This window comes from Xenopus laevis, chromosome 9_10L (genome assembly GCF_017654675.1).
Source record: "Xenopus laevis strain J_2021 chromosome 9_10L, Xenopus_laevis_v10.1, whole genome shotgun sequence".
Classification (NCBI taxonomy): Eukaryota; Metazoa; Chordata; class Amphibia; order Anura; family Pipidae; genus Xenopus; species Xenopus laevis.
The window spans coordinates 7,657,387-7,676,837 of NC_054387.1; the positions used below are offsets into that span (position 1 = coordinate 7,657,387).

At 41.3% G+C, this 19,451-nt stretch overlaps 1 protein-coding gene across 2 annotated transcripts in view; it reads left to right on the forward strand.

Moving 5' to 3' along the window:
- itgb3.L (integrin subunit beta 3 L homeolog) overlaps positions 1-11,958 on the forward strand; it is a 43,404-nt gene extending 31,446 nt beyond the window's left edge. Inside the window, exons 11-15 of one of the 2 annotated variants that reach the window (XM_041576186.1) lie at positions 5,801-6,023; positions 7,186-7,286; positions 7,490-7,609; positions 9,132-9,298; positions 9,890-10,964. In XM_041576186.1, coding sequence (XP_041432120.1) covers positions 5,801-6,023; positions 7,186-7,286; positions 7,490-7,609; positions 9,132-9,298; positions 9,890-9,961 — 683 coding nt within the window. In that variant the 3' untranslated portion in view covers positions 9,962-10,964. Of the gene's footprint in view, positions 1-5,800; positions 6,024-7,185; positions 7,287-7,489; positions 7,610-9,131; positions 9,299-9,889 lie in introns of both variants that reach the window. The other variant, XM_041576185.1, reaches the window with a different exon arrangement.
- Positions 11,959-19,451: the final 7,493 nt, after the last annotated feature.

The window sequence follows — 19,451 nt, forward strand, 5'->3', positions numbered from 1 at the left end:
AACACAATATTTATTCTGTAGAATGTTTTACCATACCTGAGTAAAAAGCTCTAGAAGCTCTCTGTTTGTTTAGGATAGCAGCTGCAGTATTAGCTTGCTGTGACATCACTTCCTGCCTGAGTCTCTCCCTTCTCACTCCCCTTTAAACAACCCATCCTGATTTAAAAATTGAGTCTTTAATATGTTCTCTATACCTTTAACTGTTTTCCCTAAAGGATCTTTCTGATGTTGGTTCCCCAGGTTTTATACCCTTCTGTCCTACCCTAAAACCATCCCTGACTACAATGCTAAATGGGTTAATTAACTCTTGCTGTGCTTGGAAGGGTGGAATTTAAATACAGAAATGACGTTCCCTTAACCCTGGGATGTGGGAAAGGAAGTTCCCTCGAGTTTTTGAAAAGATGAATGGAATGGGGAAAATGTTTGGAAGTGCTAATATTTTTATCCACGGGGGAAGGGAACGAGTTCTGCTAATGGGAGACCCCCACAGCCAAAACTTTTTCAGTCCCCTTGTGTATGATTTGCTCAGCCCAATATTTATGTGTATTCTAAATTATGAATCATTCAGCACCCCAAAACAGTTAAGCCAGCTGGGTTGGATTTCCATCGGTCCAGTGCCAAACCATATAAGGGTATATCTGACTGTGTGCCCAGAACATTCCTTCTCTGTATATTTGTATTTATACATATGGGAAGGAGGTGCCATATTGTTTCCCTTAGACAGTACAGTATGAGGGTATAGCTTATTGTGTGCCCAGAACATTCCTTCTCTGTATATTTGTATTTATACATATGGGAAGGAGGTGCCATATTGATTCCCTTAGACAGTACAGTATGAGGGTATATCTGACTGTGTGCCCAGAACATTCCTTCTCTGTATATTTGTATTTATACATATGGGAGGGGGTGCCATATTGATTCCCTTAGACAGTACAGTATGAGGGTATAGCTTATTGTGTGCCCAGAACATTCCTTCTCTGTATATTTGTATTTATACATATGGGAAGGAGGTGCCATATTGTTTCCCTTAGACAGTACAGTATGAGGGTATAGCTTATTGTGTGCCCAGAACATTCCTTCTCTGTATATTTGTATTTAAGCAAGGACCCACTTCCTTTAGACAGTAGAGTAAGAGAATACAAAGATTTTTCTATGTCCCATATTATTTCTTGTGATGGGTTTTGTTGGTTGATTTGTTGGTTGATGAAAGATTATATAAAAAAATAAAAGAAATCGGGAGCTGTTTTCTCACTAGTATATTGGGCTACAGCCTTGCATAACTTTCAGAAATGAGGGAGTCGGGATTTAGTTATCTCAGGAATCTGCAGCCTGTACTGACCTGCAAGCAGGGAACACCCCAGCCGACCGCTCCCGTTGGAGATAACGAATCGCAACTCTTGGATGTGGCTTGGCACCATTGCATGCAATTAATAGCACCGTTTTCTATAACATGTTGCAACAGTTGCTTTGGAGCCAATTCCAATACCAATAACTTAATAACTTAATATCTTATCTTTATTTACACCTCCGATATCACTGCTCCTAGTAGTCACACATAATTGGAATTAAAGGGGGTCGTTGAGTTAACTGTTAGTACGATGTAGAGAGGGATATTCTGAAACAATTTGCAATTGGTTTTTGTTTTTTATTATTTGTGGGTTTTGAGTTATTTAGCTTTTTATTCAGCAGCTCTCCAGTTTGCAATTTCAGCTGTCTGGTTGCTAGGATCCAAATTCCCCTAGCAACCATGCACTGATTTGAATAAGAGACTGAAATATAAATAGGAGAGGCCTGAATGGGAAGATGAGTAATAAAAAGTAGCGATAACAATACATTTGTAGCCTTAGATATCTCTATGAGATAGGAAGGAGCACGGGTATCATTTTATCTGTAATGCCACGTGACCCATTCTAATCTGTGATAGAACATTGCTAGTTATTATAACTATTATTGCATTTGGAGTAGGAGACAGAGAGAGAATGGCTGCTGACTTACGCACACGCTCTATCCGTGTTGGTATGTAGCTCTTTGCCTGTAATGTGGGAGGGTCTGGTTTTGGAACGACATAAATCCGATAATAAGGAACAGAAGGAATGAGGTTTATAATCCTTTTCATTGAGATTGACCAATAAGAGGCGGGTATAGGAATGCACCGAATACACTATTTTGGATTCTGGAAAATCCCAAATCCTTGGTGAATGCCAAATCCAAATAAAAAAAAAAGGTGTGTGTGTGTGTATATATATTCCTGTTTGGCCAGGCACAAGGATTCGACCGAACCTGCTGAAAAAGGCTAAATCCTGGCTGAATTCCGAACCGAATCCTGGATTTTGTGCATCCCATGTATTCGGGAGATCATAGGGGTTAAAGGACTCTTACACACGGGCGGTTTTTCCTGCACTCCCCTGCGTTGCGCTTTCTTCCGTTCAGCCGCATGGGAAGCGCAGGAGTAGACACACTCAATTATTGTGAAGGGGGCTGTACTCACACAGACGCATGTATGCGCCGAACGCAGGTGAAATGCAACATGCTGCGTCCCAACCTGTCGAGATTACATATTCCAATGGGAGAAGTCCCAATGATTTTTTGATGTGTGCTGGGTTTTTGGCAATACCCTGAACGTTTCGGGCAAAATCGTGAAAATCGGATGAAAAATCTGAAAAAATTGTGATTTTTCACTATTTTTTTGGATTTTTTTCATGCAAACAAAATTATCGGGAAAGTGCTTTCATAAATAAGCCCAAAAAACCTGTGCGGATTTGGTCTGAGTTTTTTTCAGAAAATATTGAGATAAATTCGGACTTTAATAAATAACCCTCTAAGAGGAGAGACGGGTGGGAGATGGAGGAAATCTAGTGAGTTCAGTTGGTGTGATTGTGGCAGTTGGTGACACGAGTTAAGAGATAAGGGGTACAGAGATAACTCTGCCAATAGAAATTGTGCCAAATTAGATAACCAAGAGCTGAGTTCTATATGGAGCCTGGAGCAGGAGCATAACTATACTGCAGCTTTAGGGGGGCCCAGGAGGTGTAGGCAGGGTTGCCAGGTCTAATTTTCAAAACCAGCCAAAGTCGGCTACAAAACCAGCCCAAAACTAGCCAAGAGGCACTTCAAAAGTAGCCCAAAAAAATAGCACAATATGTGCAGTGAAAATAATTTTCACAGATTTGCAATTTTCCCATGAAGCAAAATGGCACAGATTCACCGTCACCAGGTGCGTAATTACAGAGGGGGGCCCAGGAGGTATAGGGGCCCCATAAGGCCCTAATACATAAACTATTTCAATATTAAATATTGGTAAAACCGCTCAACCTATAGACATTTTGGTGGGCAGCAGATTTTTTCTCCAAAATTGTCTGAAATTATAGAAAGTCACTGCAAAATGCAAGAATGCTTGAGTGATAGGAGACTGGGGTGCAGACCCCAAAATCTCCAGACTTCTACACGTCAGTCCCATTGCATGCTGGGTATTGTAGTCTTACTTTAAACTTACATTAAACTTGGCAAATTGTTAAAAACTACATTACCCAACATGCATTGGGAGACGCAGGCTTGGCCATGGCCGGATTTACAAAGTGGTGTCCCTAGACTGGCTGGCATTCATTGCCTCCGTCCTCTCTCCTTTATTCATGCACATGTGCAAATTTTAATCAGGTCTGGAGAATTGGGGATTGGCAAGCAGGAAATTGTTAAAAAAATATTATATTTCCCGTAGGGATACACCGAATCCAGGATTCGGTTCAGGATTCAGCCAGGATTCTGCTTTTTTTTCAGCACGATTTGGATTCGGCTGAATCCTTCTGCCCGGCTGAACCGAATATGCATATGCAAATTAGGGGTGGGGAGGGAAATCGAGTGGCTTTTTGTCACAAAACAAAGTTAAAAATGCATATGCAAATTAGGATTCATATCGATATTTCGGCCAAATCTTTCACGAAGGATAATCCAAAATAATGCATTTCCCATGCATCCTCTGTGTTTCTGAATCAATGTGGATGAGGTTGGATGGCATGCCACCCCCCTAAAATCCTGCCGCCCTAGGCCCGGGCCTTGGTGGCCTTTCCACAAATCCCGGCCTGAGTTTGGCACATTAGGGCAAGAAAAACTTTGGCTGGTTTCCAAAGTATAAACCAGCCAAAGGCCCAAAAAGTAGCCTAAATCTGTACGTTGGCTAGTTTGTACTTTCAAAACCCGCCTGGGCTTTAAATTAGTAGCTGGAAAACCGCCAACCTCGCCACCTTGGGTATAGGGGCCCCATGAGGCCCAAATTCATATACAATTTCAATAAATATTGGTACAACCTCTAGACATTTTGGGGGGGGGCCTGAAAAATAATTTGCAGTGGGGCCCAGTAATATCTAGTTACACCAATGGACTGGGGCCCATAATATTCCATTACTCCATCACATCCTCATCTCCTGCTCGCTGCATCGGGGGGTTCTCTGTGATTCTACTTGCTCATTCACTACTCTATCACGTCACATACCTCCCAACATTTTGGAAATAAAAAGAGGGATAAAAAAGTTGCGCTGCATTTTTGACCACACCCATTTTTGTGACCACACCCCCTAATGACCATGTTCATTTTACAAAATTTAGCAGGTTCTGAAAGTTTGAACAAATTTCTGTGGTTTCTGTCAGTTATTACAGTTTTGCTAATGAAGGTGAATTGCCCTTTAAGCTGTGAGTCTAACTTTTCCCAAGGGACCTGTTATCTTATATTGTTACAATGACTTATTTGCTTATCTCGACATAATGTTACAAAAGTATCTAATCTGCTGCTGTGTCCTGGGCTCTCTGCCAATTAAGTTAGAAACTTGTTTCTTTTTCTGGCTTTTCAGTGCAGAGAAAATTGGGACTGCGGATTGAGCTGTCAAAAGAGGGACTGTCCCTCTAAAAACGGGACAGTTGGGAGGTATGCAATATCCTCTGAACACCGGAAAGCATCTGTCTAATTCATTCTACCCCCTGAGCTATTAGTAGGGTTGCCACCTTTCCTGGAAAAAAATACCGGCCTTCCTATATATTTATCTTATATCCATATTAATAACATTGGGATCAGCCATCATTTTTACCCTCCAGGCCAGTAAAATACCAGCCAGGTGGCAACCCTAGCTATTAGTCATTTGCCCAGATTCCTCTACAATGCTGTTATCAGGCATAATACCCACCATAGTAGGCTACTAGCTATATAGGTCTCTCCCTCTCTTTGGGTTTAGGGAATTTTTTGCAAAATAAATCCAAGCGAAAAGGGATTTCCCTGTTATCCATTTAGCAACATATACAGGCCTGCATTGAATTGCCTATATTGCAGTATCAAAGGTGGAAGGTGGAATTTATACCCTGAAGTTACAGAGCAGGCAGGGTGGGACCGGTAAGCCTTATCTGCTTTCACTCACAAAGAAATATACAGGGAATGTCAATACAAGAAGTTTACCTGCTCCACCTTACCCGCCGGCTTGGCTTCTTCTGAATGAGGCAATTGCTGAATGAAGGAGGAATTCGACTAAAAATCTTATTGTGTTTGTGGGGGAATGTTAAAATAAAAAAAACACACATTTGTGATTTAATTTGATTAAATATTCTGAAGTTCTAAAGACTTGTACAAAAAGGGAGTAGACGCATAGGTTTGTGTAACTTGGACCGGCATGTGGATGTTTATCCTGTTTGATGCTACTAAAGCAGTGCTGCTCCCTTTTTAGTAGTAGTAGTAGTAGTAGTAGTAGTAGTAGTAGTAGTAGTAGTAGTAGTAGTAGTAGTAGTAGTAGTAGTAAATTAATCAGTCTCATTCTTTCTCTAGGGCATGGCCAGTGTAACTGCGGTGACTGCATCTGCGAGTCTGATTGGACGGGGGATTATTGCAACTGCACCACTCGTACGGATACCTGCATGTCCAGCAGTGGCCTCTTGTGCAGTGGGAGAGGCCAGTGTGTGTGCGGGAAGTGTGAATGTACCCAGCCGGGCTCCTATGGAGATACCTGTGAAAAATGCCCCACCTGCCCTGATGCCTGTACCTTTAAGAAGTGAGTGTTTTATTAATGGGGCGGTTCACCTTTCACGCTAAATTATAGAATGGCTAATTCTAAGCAATTTGCCTTCATTTTTTTTTAATAGATTTTTAATTAGCTTTAATATAATTTTAATTGGCTACTTCTTCAGACTCTTTACAGCTTTCAGATGGGGGTCGCTGACCCCATCTAAAAAACAAATGCTCTGTAAGGCTACAAATTTATTGTTGCTCCATGTAACCCATCCTATAACTCCTCCTATTACTCCATGTAACGCCTCCAGCCTTCCTATAAATCCTAATATTCTGTTATATATTCCTCTTCATTGGACGACCCCTAAATAACATCTCCCTAGTTAATAACTCTTCCCAATAACTATGTGTATTAGTCTATATAATAACTGTTTTTAGTCCATTTACCCCTCTCCATGTCCCCTAATCATTACAGGTATAACTTAGGAGTAGGGATGCATCGAATCCAGGATTCGGTTCGGGATTCAGCCTTTTTCAGCAGAATCCGGATTCGGCCAAATCCTTCTGCCCAGCTGAATCAAATCCTAATTTGCATATGCAAATTAGGGGCAGGGAGGAAATTCATGTGACTTTTTGTCGCAAAACAAGGAAGTAAAAAATGTTTTAACCTTCCCATCCCTAACTTGCATATGCGAATTTAGGATTTGGTTCGGTGTTTGGCCGAATCTTTCACGAAGGATTCGGCTGAATCCAAAATAGGGGGTTATTTATTAAGGACCGATTTTTTTTTTTTGGTCTTTTAAAAAACCAAAAAGGGGAAAACCACAAATTTTTCAGGATTTATTAAACCCAGAGAGTGTTAAAAAAAGTCAGAATAAAAAAGTACTCTGACCTGCCTAGTTCATGTAAAAGTCAATGGGAGATGTCCCAAATATAGCCTGATCTGCACTGGGTTTCGTGCAATAATCCAAAGATTTCATGATTTCCGGGCTCAAAATACAAAAAAAGTCATAGTTTTCGGCGAGAAATATGAAAAATGTGTACGATTCAGATTTTATCAAGTTTTTTCCGGCACAATATATTTTTGGATAAATGTATCGATAAATAAATGGAAAAAAAAAACTGTGCAGATTTGGTCTGTGTATTTCAGAAAATTCTGCAAAATTTTCGGATTTTGATAAATAACCCCCTTTACTGTTACACAGGGGCTGTGTGGAGTGCAAAAAATTCGAGAGGGGCCCCTGGTTTGAGGATTCCTCTTGCAAGCAAATTTGTCGTGATGAGATCGAGTCTGTCACTGAGCTGGGTGAGTAGTTGGGGTGTATAATCAGGGCCAGTTTAATATCCATATTCTCCTGGTCTAGTAACACATAGCAACCACATTTCAGCTGTAAATGCTAGCTTCTGATTGGTTGCTATTGTTTCTGAATTCAAATTGTTATTACATTACCCCCCTTACAGTATATGATTGATTTTTTTGTCCCTATTTTTCCTTTGCCCTGCGCTCAGTGGATAATGGAAAGAATGCGGTGAATTGTACCTACAAGGATGAAAATGATTGTGTGGTCCGATTCCAGTACCACGAGGACGCAAGTGGCAAATCTGTATTGTACGTCATTAATGAAGCAGGTAAGTGTCCAGAGGCACTCAATAAGCCAACTGCATTATTGGATTTGATTTGTGTTGTTGCTCAACTTCAACTCCCAACACTCAACGCTCATTGACCGGTCTGCACCAGCAGTGACATGGTTAAAATGCTGCGGCCATGAAGCAAGAGGCTAATAATAAAGTATCCCACCCTGCGTGGGAAAAGAAAACAAGTTATAGACCAAGAATTTCTTGTTCTCTGCTAATGAGCTATGATTTCATTTCCTGTCTGCAAAATACACAAGAGTCATTGGTAACCCCTTCCATCCCGAGAACGGACAACTCCCGGCTTATTCAGCTCTGTATATATATATTTATATACACACTGACTCCCGGCAATATCCACTGTAGGGGTTTCTGGGAAGTCCAAGTCCAACAGAAGCCCAGAAAGGTCATAAAATGAACATAAAAGTTATTCCTTTTGTTTTATGACAAACAATAAACTTTAGAGCCCTGTAAGTTTTTCCCTTCTCCCACTGTTACCCTATATAATGGGTTAAAGGGGACATACTATACTAAATATCTGTGTTTCCATATATTTTATTTCCCTATAAATGTTTCCAAATTTTATATATATATATATATATATATATATATATATATATATATATATATATATATATATATATATATATATATATATATATATATATATATATAAATGTAGTAGCTTTCTGGATAATGGATCCCAAACATATATCTATACCCCTCTCTCTCTCTCTCTCTCTATCTATCTATCTATCTATCTATCTATCTATCTATCTATCTATATATATATATATATATATATATATATATATATATATATATATGCCGTCTCCTATAGACTCCATTTAATCTAAATAAGCCAAATTTTCGCTTGTACTTGATCCCAACTAAGATATAATTAATCCTTATTGGAGGCAAAAACAGCCTATTGGCTTTATTTAATGTTTACATGATTTTCTACTGGACATAAGGTATGAAGATCCAAATTAAGAGAAGGATCAATTAACCCGGAAAACCCCAGGTCCCTAGAAGGTCCCATACCTGTATATATAAATAAGAGCTACCATATTATTTGCTCTCTTAAGTTAAAGGGGTTGTTCATTTTGCAATTGTTTTTAATTTTTTATTATTTGTGGTTGTTGAGTTATTTAGCTTTTATTCAGCAGCTCTCCAGTTTGCAATTCCAGCAGCCTGATTGCTGGGGTCCAAATTACCCTAGCAACCATGCACTGATTTGAATAAGTGACTGTAATATGATTGAGGACCTGAATAGAAATATGAGTAATAAAAAGAAGCTATTATTATTATAAACATGAATTTTTAGAGCGCCAACATATTGCACAGACCTGAGCAATAACAATTTATTTGTAGCCTTAAAGAGCATTTGTTGTTTTCAGATGGGGTCGGTGACCAGGGACATGCTGTGTCATAGAATCTAGGCATCTTGTTGTATCATATATAAACGATGAAGCATATCTCTGTCCTTTTAACCTGATTTTATTGTGTCTCCCCTCAGAGTGCCCCCAAGGCCCTGATATTCTGGTAGTCCTCATGTCTGTAATGGGAGCCATACTGCTTATCGGGCTGGTGGCTTTGCTCATATGGAAGCTGCTTATTACCATTCATGACCGACGCGAATTTGCCAAGTTCGAAGAAGAGAGAGCGAAAGCCAAATGGGACACGGTGAGAGGGCATTATCCTTATGTATCGCATTGTTTACCAGGAAATGTTGTTTTGCTCAAACTGGAGTTGTTCTGTGTATTATCTTTATTTTTTCAGTTTAAAGGGGAAGGAATGGTTAAAACTAAGTAAGCCTTATCAGAAAGGTCTATATAAATACACCAGTAAACACTCAAAGTAATGCTGCTCTGAGTCCTCTGTCAAAAGAAACAGCACATTTCTTTCCTTCTATTGTGTACTCATGGGCTTCTGTATCAGACTGTAACTGTTTTGTTATTCCTCATAGGATCCCCCTCCCCAGGGTTGGACTGGGCCGGCGGGACACTGGTAAAAAACCCGGTGGGCCCCAGCTCTTTTGGGTTCCGCCGGCCTAGACCCGCTCCCTGCACTGCCGCTCCTTCTCTCCCTCCCTGAACCCATCCGCGGGGCTCAGGAAAGGGTTAGGATGGGGGGAAAGTGGGCTCTGCGGCTGGAGGGCCCTCGGGGATGGTGTGGGGCCCTGAGACTGCAGGTCTGGTGGGCCCAGGGCCCCCCAGTCTGATGCTGTCCCACCCTATATTTGTATTTCTTATATATTTATATTATTTCTTCCAGGCTCATAATCCCCTCTATAAAGGAGCCACGTCGACGTTTACCAATATAACATATCGTGGGAATACCGAGTGAATATGAGATTTAAGACCCAGCGAGATGCACCGACAATAGAAAAGAGTTTAAATCTCAAATTGTGTAACAAAAACCACGAAAGTCTAAAAGCACTTGACACTTCTTGCCCATATTTGCCTTATCCACCCAAATCACTGCAATAGACACAATCACTCTCCGACCCCCGGATGAGGTTTACAAGCAGCGTCTGAAGAGTTTCCAATGAATTTGTGTGGGGAAAAAAAACCACACGTTTATAATACTTCCTGGTTGATACAAAATGGCTGCCTGCAACAGGAAGCTGCAACATCACCTGTGTGACAACAAGGTCAGCACAAAATGGATGCGGTTACAAGCTGTGTAGTAGAACTGCAATATTTTACTTTTATCAAGGACATTCCATCATCTCCGTCGCACTCAGTCGGGGCAATTGATTACACAAGTACCTCACAACGACACTGCTGTCTATGCGCTGCTTTCACAGGAAGTGGCCGATCACAATAACATTTTGGGGTGTAAGATTTGTAGACTACGTGGTTTTTTTGGGGGGGGTTTTTTTTCATTCTTTGCCGGCGGTTTCAACAGAGCAGATTTGGTTTTATAGTCTGAAAACAAACAATGGAATTTGATGGAAAGGAAAAGGTTAATATGCCTGTATTGTGACGGGGAAGAGACTGCCGTGCTGATGAAGAACACTGTTTATTTGTAAATGGAAACACTGAATTCACTGCTGGTTTTCCTTGTCAGACGCTTATTTCTGCTTATTCACATTTATCTGATCCGGAGTTAGGCATGCAGTATTAAAGGCTCAGTGCTGTGGTGCCTGGCGTGTTTCACATGGAGATAAAGCGCTTACGGCCACGGGGCTATAGCCAAGCTTTTAGGCTTCAGTGCTGGGCCATAGGCAGCCGAGACAATCCAGCTCCACAAAAAATGCTTTGATAATATCCAAACTTGAATCACTCCGTCATCCCCTGCTCATATGCTTCTGATAATCCCAGCATAAAAAGAAAGCTCTCCTAAAGCTGCCATATTGTTTCCCTTAGGCAATACAGTATGAGGGTATAGCTTATTGTGTGCCCAGAACATTCCTTCTCTGTATATTTGTATTTATATATATGGGAAGGAGGTGCCATATTGATTCCCTTAGACAGTACAGTATGAGGGTATAGCTTATTGTGTGCCCAGAACATTCCTTCTCTGTATATTTGTATTTATACATATGGGAGGAGGGAGGTGCCATATTGATTCCCTTAGACAGTACAGTATGAGGGTATAGCTTATTGTGTGCCCAGAACATTCCTTCTCTGTATATTTGTATTTATACATATGGGAAGGAGGTGCCATATTGATTCCCTTAGACAGTACAGTATGAGGGTATAGCTTATTGTGTGCCCAGAACATTCCTTCTCTGTATATTTGTATTTATACATATGGGAGGAGGGAGGTGCCATATTGATTCCCTTAGACAGTACAGTATGAGGGTATAGCTTATTGTGTGCCCAGAACATTCCTTCTCTGTATATTTGTATTTATACATATGGGAGGAGGGAGGTGCCATATTGATTCCCTTAGACAGTACAGTATGAGGGTATAGCTTATTGTGTGCCCAGAACATTCCTTCTCTGTATATTTGTATTTATACATATGGGAAGGAGGTGCCATATTGATTCCCTTAGACAGTACAGTATGAGGGTATAGCTTATTGTGTGCCCAGAACATTTCTTCTCTGTATATTTGTATTTATACATATGGGAAGGAGGTGCCATATTGTTTCCCTTAGACAGTACAATATGAGGGTATAGCTTATTGTGTGCCCAGAACATTCCTTCTCTGTATATTTGTATTTATACATATGGGAAGGAGGTGCCATATTGATTCCCTTAGACAGTACAGTATGAGGGTATAGCTTATTGTGTGCCCAGAACATTCCTTCTCTGTATATTTGTATTTATACATAAGGACCCAAAAAAACCACTCCATGAAGTGAATTAATGAATAAATGAAATCAGATTGGCCGTGGTAGCATGCCTATGGTACAAATACAGTACAGTGTGCTCACAGGGTTTTCTTCAGTAAACATCAAAGACTTTGAGTTCAGCCATGTAAAATGAAGGGGCAGAGTGTAAGAACACTATATATATACATATATATATGTGTATATATATGTATATATATATATTACACAAAAACCATGAATATCCTGTAAATTATATCCTTATTAACGGTGAGTTCTGACGTAATCAGTTATAAACGAAGAGTTCTGATGTCATTTCTGTCACATGACTCACTGAAACGTGTGTATTATAATAAATAAAGTACCCCCAGTTGCAAAATATGAGGATATTAGAAGTTACCTAGGAGTTCCATGACCTGTATAAAAGCACTCGGCCGAAACTCCTCGGCAACTTATAATATCCTTATATTTTACAAGAGGGGGTACTTTATTCACTATATAATGCATCCCCTGTTGTAAAATATGAGAATATTAAAGCCTTTGTGCCTTTATATGGACATGGAACTCAGTGACTTATAATATCCTTCTTAATACTGTCATTGGCCCTAGCCAATGTTTTTCCGGATGGAATAGTAACCCTATTGGGTGCCGGGAGTAGTAACCCTAGTGGGCTCCAGGAGTAGTAACCCTAGTGGGCACCAGGAGTAGTAACCCTAGTGGGCTCCGGGAGTAGTAACCCTAGTGGGCTCCGGGAGTAGTAACCCTAGTGGGCGCCGGGAGTAGTAACCCTAGTGGGCGCCGGGAGTAGTAACCCTAGTGGGCGCCGGGAGTAGTAACCCTAGTGGGCGCCGGGTGTAGTAACCCTAGTGGGCGCCGGGAGTAGTAATCCTAGTGTGCTCCGGGAGTAGTAACCCTAGTGGGCGCCGGGAGTAGTAACCCTAGTGGGCTCCGGGAGTAGTAACCCTAGTGGGCTCCGGGAGTAGTAACCCTAGTGGGCGCCGGGAGTAGTAACCCTAGTGGGCTCCGGGAGTAGTAACCCTAGTGGGCTCCGGGAGTAGTAACCCTAGTGGGCTCCGGGAGTAGTAATCCTAGTGGGCGCCGGGAGTAGTAACCCTAGTGGGCTCCGGGAGTAGTAACCCTAGTGGGCTCCGGGAGTAGTAATCCTAGTGGGCGCCGGGAGTAGTAACCCTAGTGGGCGCCAGGAGTAGTAACCCTAGTGCGTGCCAGTTGAGTATGGGTATGTTTGATGGAGGAAGGGTGAACTAATGCTACTTCCCACTACACTATTTATTTAAAGGTTAAAGAATTTACTTATCATCTGATGATCATCATCTGGGGCAACATTTGTCCCACTCTCCTCTACATTGTGCATTTTTTGTGGGGTATTTTCTACTAAGTTATTCGTTCTGACAAATGTTTTGTTTTTTTTTAATTTAAATGTGGTTGAAACAGCAAAAATGCCACAGTTATCATTATAGGATTAGTCAACAAGAGGTGTAAGGTTTGTTAACCATGTGAACCCCTTATGTTAACCCCTTCTGTGCTGTGTACATCCTCCGTTTCGATCACCCTGGGCCTCACTCGAGTTATTCCCTCTGTCATTCAAGCTTGGGTTAGGGGCTATGGGCACATCCTGAACTGACCTGTTTAAGGTGAATTCCCTGATACAAAGCTTTTTTTTTTTTTTTTACTTCTGCCAAAATAAAAGTTCTGAGCTGAAATGAGGCATTGCCTTACAGACTCCATTATGAGTCATGTGCGTCACTGAGCGTAATATTTTGCTGGAGGGTTCGGTTGAAGAAATGAAAATTCGGATAATTTAAAGCTCATTTCCAAATAAAAGCTGAATTGTTTAAGTGCTGCAATTCACACATTCCTTACGACTTATGTGCAGCCCAGTTTCACCCACATTTAGTAAAATGAGCTGTTTAGTTTCTTCGCTTAGTTGGTACAAATGCCCTGCCTTTTGCTGCCCCCTGCAGGAATTTCTCCATAAATGCAGTAAGTGCATATCTGATTACTTTTGTATTAAAAACTGGAGGCCCATACTTGCTAAACAGTATTATTTACCTTATCAATTAGGAATAAGTGACAAGTGAATTTAGGCAACGGGGGGACAATGTTATCCTTGCACTTGTTATGAGCTTGGATGTTGGATGTGATGGTGAAACGACAACCATTTGATCTCTGCACTTAATAATAGGGATGCACCGAATCCACTATTTAGGACTCGTACGAACCTTCGAATTCTTCACGAAAGATTCCGCCGTATACCGAACCAAATGGTAATTTGCATATGCAAATTAGGGGTGGGAAGGGGAAAACATTTTTTACTTCCCTGTTTTGTGGCAAAAAAGTCTTGCGATTTCCTCCCCGCCCCTAATTTGCATATAGAAATTAGGCTTCGGTTCGGCTGGGCGGAAGGATTCGGCTGAATACGAATAGTGCTGAAAAAGCCCGAATCCCAAACCGAATCCCGGATTCGGTGCCTCCCTACTTAATCAAATTTAAATTGAATTAAAGGCGTGATTCACCTTTAACTTTTATTGTTATAGAATAGCAACTTTTCAGTTGGTCTTCATTTTATATATATATATATATATATATATATATATATATATATATATATATATATATATATATATATATATATATATATATATATATAAAATGTATAATGAAGCAACAGAATTCTTAATGAATCAGATGAAAATTGTGTGTAGGACTGGCCAGATATGGGATGACTTTGACGTAGTTGTTCAGCTTAAATATATTGCAATATATGGACAAACAATCCCTGTGTTGTTTAAAGGGTAAGGCATTTTTCAGTAGCAGTATGCACAACATGTCTCTGTCTTAAACTCTGCCTTATTCTTCTGACTCTTTCCAACCTTCAAATCGGGGTCAAAAAAAAAAACCACTTGCTCTGTGAGGCTACAATTTTTATTATTACTCATTTTTTTCTATTTAGGTCCTCTCCTATTTATTTACCGGTCTATAACTGAAACCATCCCCTTGTTTCTAAGGTGATCTGAACCCTAGCAACCAGCTAACTGCCGAAATTCCAAAACGTTAAAAAACTAAAACATTAAAAATGTGCTAATCGTCTCAGGATATCACTCTTTACATCATACTTAAAGTTGACTCAACTGTGAACAACCCCTTTAACCATAAGAGAAACTAAATATATGTGTCAGGATTACAAATACCTCCCCCAAACGCATACAAATCCGTGGTGTTGCTGCTTATTTTACTTACCCTTGCCTAAACAATGCCTAGAATTATGTAGGTGCTGCACACAGACAATCACAATCCCTAGCTACTGATCCTTAGTTGCTCCCAGGAGTTCTATACAATGCTGGGTCCCAGCCAAACTGCTCTGCTCCCTGGCCCCAAGCTGCTGGACGAGGAACAGAGGAACAGTACACTCAGGGCCTTATTTATCAAAATCCGAATTATTTAAATAAAAAAAAGTCAGATCAAACTAGAATCCACAATTGGATTCTATTTTTTACCCGATTTTATCAAGTTTGCACCCTACAAACTTTAATAACTAATAGAGTAAAAAATAGAATCGGATCATTGTTTCTCCGAATTGCTTGATTTTTTTTTTCTGTCTTTTTCCCGAAAAGTCTGGATTTTTTTGGATTTTTTTTCCTTGAAACGCCTGAAATAGTTGGATTTTCTGGCTAAATCCAGCACACGTCACATTAAATTCCAAATAGGATAGGGACCTCTTCCGTTGATTTATACAACCTCGGCAGATCTGAGATGGAGGATTTTCAGATTCTGACTTTTTCCATCCTCGGGAGATAAATCTCGAAAAAAAAAATTTCAAGTAAAAATTCAGATTTTATAGTAAAAAAAAAAAAGTATCTTTCCCAGCTAAAAGGGAGATGACTTTAAACTCTCTTGTTAACAAAACCAATGTATTTATGGAATGCCTAGTTTTAAATAATAATAATTTAACTACTGACAGTCTCTCTCTGCTGGAGGTTGGAACACTGATCCTGTCAATGCAAAAAGCTCTAAGCTCCATGGAGACTTGATATTCCACAAATAACTGTGTGTGGGCGACGTGTGTGCCTGCATTGGTGCGTGCGTGTGTTCTTTGTTTTGTTTATGTGTTAAACTGAGTGTGTTGGGGTGTCTGCACCTGTGTGTTGATGTCAACATCTGTCACTGTGTGTACAGTATTTATGACAATGTTCATACATGTGTGTGCAGGTGTCAGACTGCCTGCGTGTGTTAGAGTTCCAAGGCCCACAACGTAGGTATAAATGAATACATGCTGCTTTTCTAAATTGGCAGCAAATCCATGCACCCAGCAACCGTTACCTTTCTGCTTGGCAGATTGTGACGTCAACGCTCGCTAGAAGAGATGAAGGTGGAAGACAGGTGGGGTGCAGATATTTTTAGACAGTCAGAGAGGATAGAATCTACTGTAATAGGAAATGGATGACTTGATATACATTAAAAAAAAAACCAACAGACTCCTTATCACTTTTTCGAAAGCAGACAACCCTGACCAAAGTGAAACGCATCAGTGCTGGCTCATAGTAAATCTCCAAGCAGTTGATTAGATGTCAGTGAGTGGGGCCTCTCTGTTCAAAGCACCTAAATGAGATACAGGGAAGGAAAGTAGAAAATGAGAAGGTGACATACAATTTGTGTCATGTTTAAATGCAGGAGGTGGTAAGGCCTATAAACAAATGACTATTCTCCGTGTCACTTCTGCTAGCAGTACAATTTAAAGCTTGAGCAATTAGCAGAACATAACGAGTGGGCGTGACAGCAAGTGCACGGCAAATTAATGAAGAAAACACGTGCGAAGGCCAATAGAAAGTCCGTAAAATGTCCAAATATAAAACCCACTGGGATCCATTTGCCTCATATATAATTCTCATTTATAATTCATTCATTCGTGAGGCAAATGGATCCTTGTAGATTTTATATTTGGACATTTTAATCACTTGCTATTGGCCTTCACACGTGTTTTCGTAATTAATTTGCTATGCACTTGCTGTCACGCCCACTCGTTATGTTATGATAATTGCTCAAGCTTTCATTTATTGCGTGCATTACTTTCCTGTATGCTTGACAAAGGGGGTTTACCCCAAAACGTCGCATGCTGCAATAAAACTTTCAGCAAGGGCTCACCCTGCCAGCATTATCCTGTGTGCCAGTGATTTCCTTTTTGCCAAAATGGAAAGGAGGTGTAAGGGAACCTTACCCTGGTGATCTATTGGGCAGCGGGATCCATCGGCGCTCCTTAGGCGTGGACGCCCACTGAGCAGCTCGCTTCTCTCCAGTGCCCGCTTCCTTTAAGGCGCGCGGCGTGCGTTTCCGTTTGCGTAAAGGTGCAGTGACGCTGGCTTGTGACGTCAGAACACAATGGCGCCAAATTCAAACCGTATAAAAGGGAAAGTCTGGTTTGATATGATTGCCCATTGTTGGGTTCAATTAGCTTGTTCCTGGGTGTTATATTCATTGTGAATCCTATTGATCTTTAGTGTATTGGCCGTTGCCTTCCTGATTAACTACTCTGACCTTTCCAATCCTGATCCTTTGCCTGTCCACTGATGATTCTACATTCTCCGATCCTGTTTCCGGCCTGTCTGACGATTCTCTGCTTGTGCTGGCCCGGCCTGCCTGTTCCTGGTGGTGTTCTTCCTTCCAGTATCCTGGTGAGACGATCGTGCCCCTTTGCTCATCCAGAACCGTTAGCTTTGCTCCTCTCTCTATTAAGACCTGGCGGCATTGGATTAGCCGAGGACTCCTCCCGAGGTGAAAGGCGGCGGTTAAAGGCAGAAGTGAGAGCCGAGACCAGGGAGCTTAACTTGGGTTCTGGATATAGGGTGCCGAATGTGACAGGAGGTTGCCGATTCCTCCATCACAGTGCACCAGGAAGTCATACCACTGAAGTGCCTGGGTGTGCGAGTGCATTTGGAATACTCAACCTATGGTTGCCACGTTTGGTCTGTCTAACTCCGGGCAAGGGGCGGGGTTGTGACATAATGGGGCACATGGTTGTGATGTGGTTGCCACCTGGTCCATATTTCACCGGCCTAGCTGGTAAAATATCAGCCAAGGCCTGGGCCGGTATTTCATAGTTACTGGCAATGTAACGGCTGGTAAATTTGTGATCACTAGTCAAACTGCTCCCAGCTTGCCTCTGATCCACCGCCAGCTCTTTTTAGCTTCAATTCTTACCGATTCCACACTCCTTGGCTTGGCCCCTCCCCCTCAATGGCATGATCCCGCCCCTGTGATATCACTGTTCCACCCATTTACATCACGTTCCTCCCCCTCTTGGACCCGTCACCCACCTTGGCCAGTACAGTTTTCCCAAAAAGGTGGCAACCCTAGATGCGACGGGGGGGGGGGGTGTATGACATGGAGATCAGCCCTTCAAAAAACTGGGATGTCCGGGTCAAAATCAGACAAGTGGCAACCCTACCTCAACCCAACTGAACTCCTTGTCGGATGAATTGGAACCCTGACTGTAAACCAGGCCTGATCCCCAACATCAGTGCCCAACCACCCTAATGTAATGTGGCTGAATGGAAACAAATCCCAACAATGGTCCAACATCTTGTGGGAAACTTCCAAGAAGAGATGGGGCTGTAATAGCAGCAGAGGGAAGGGGATAGGCGGGCATCTTAATGCTTTTGGTCTTATAGAGTATAGTTGCATACTTTGAGATAAATTTATTTCTTTATACATGCTAATACACGTTTACCTTCTGTGACTTCTGCCTGGCATCCTTTGGGCTGAAGGTCAGTCAGATACAGATCTGGGGGAAAGGGCTTGATTGGTATCTAGCAATTTTGGGTCAACAAGCTGCAGACTCAGTCAAGAAAAATGGCAGACTTTAGTGGTCTAAAAGTAGAGTAAAAAGTAAAGTCTAAAATAGAATAAGGCTAGAAATGCTGTATTTTGTGTACTAAACATAAACATGAACTTACTGCACCACAAGCCTAATCAAACAAATGATTTATGCTTTCAAAGTTGGCCACAGGGGGTCACCATCTTGTAACTTTGTTATACATCTTTGCAAGACCAAGACTGTGCACATGCTCAGTGTGGTCTGGGCTGCTTACGGATCATCAGAAATGATCAAAACGGCACAAGTCAAATAATATCTGCCAGAAGCTGATACAACAAGACTGATTAATAATCAGAATATACAGACTGCACTGGGTCCTGTGTTGTCATGTAATCTAATGTGGATTTTATAGTTTTTGTATTGTTTAATACAAACTTTCTCCAACTCAGAACCAGTGGCTGCAGCAAAATAATCCTCCAAATAGAATCCCAGTTTATCTGTTTAAATCTGGCTCCATGATCTTTGTCCCTGCAGCTGGAGTTTGAAACAGTAAAGGGGATGTAAAGGCAAAAATAAAATCCAATACAAATCTCTACACAGTCGCTGACTGCTCTACAGGGAAACAAACAAAGCTGCTTGAGTTCTGCATGACTAGAAAGTAAGGCGGGGGCTCCCCCTGCTGTTTATAAGTATGATTGTTTCCCTGCAGAGTAGTTAGGGACCGT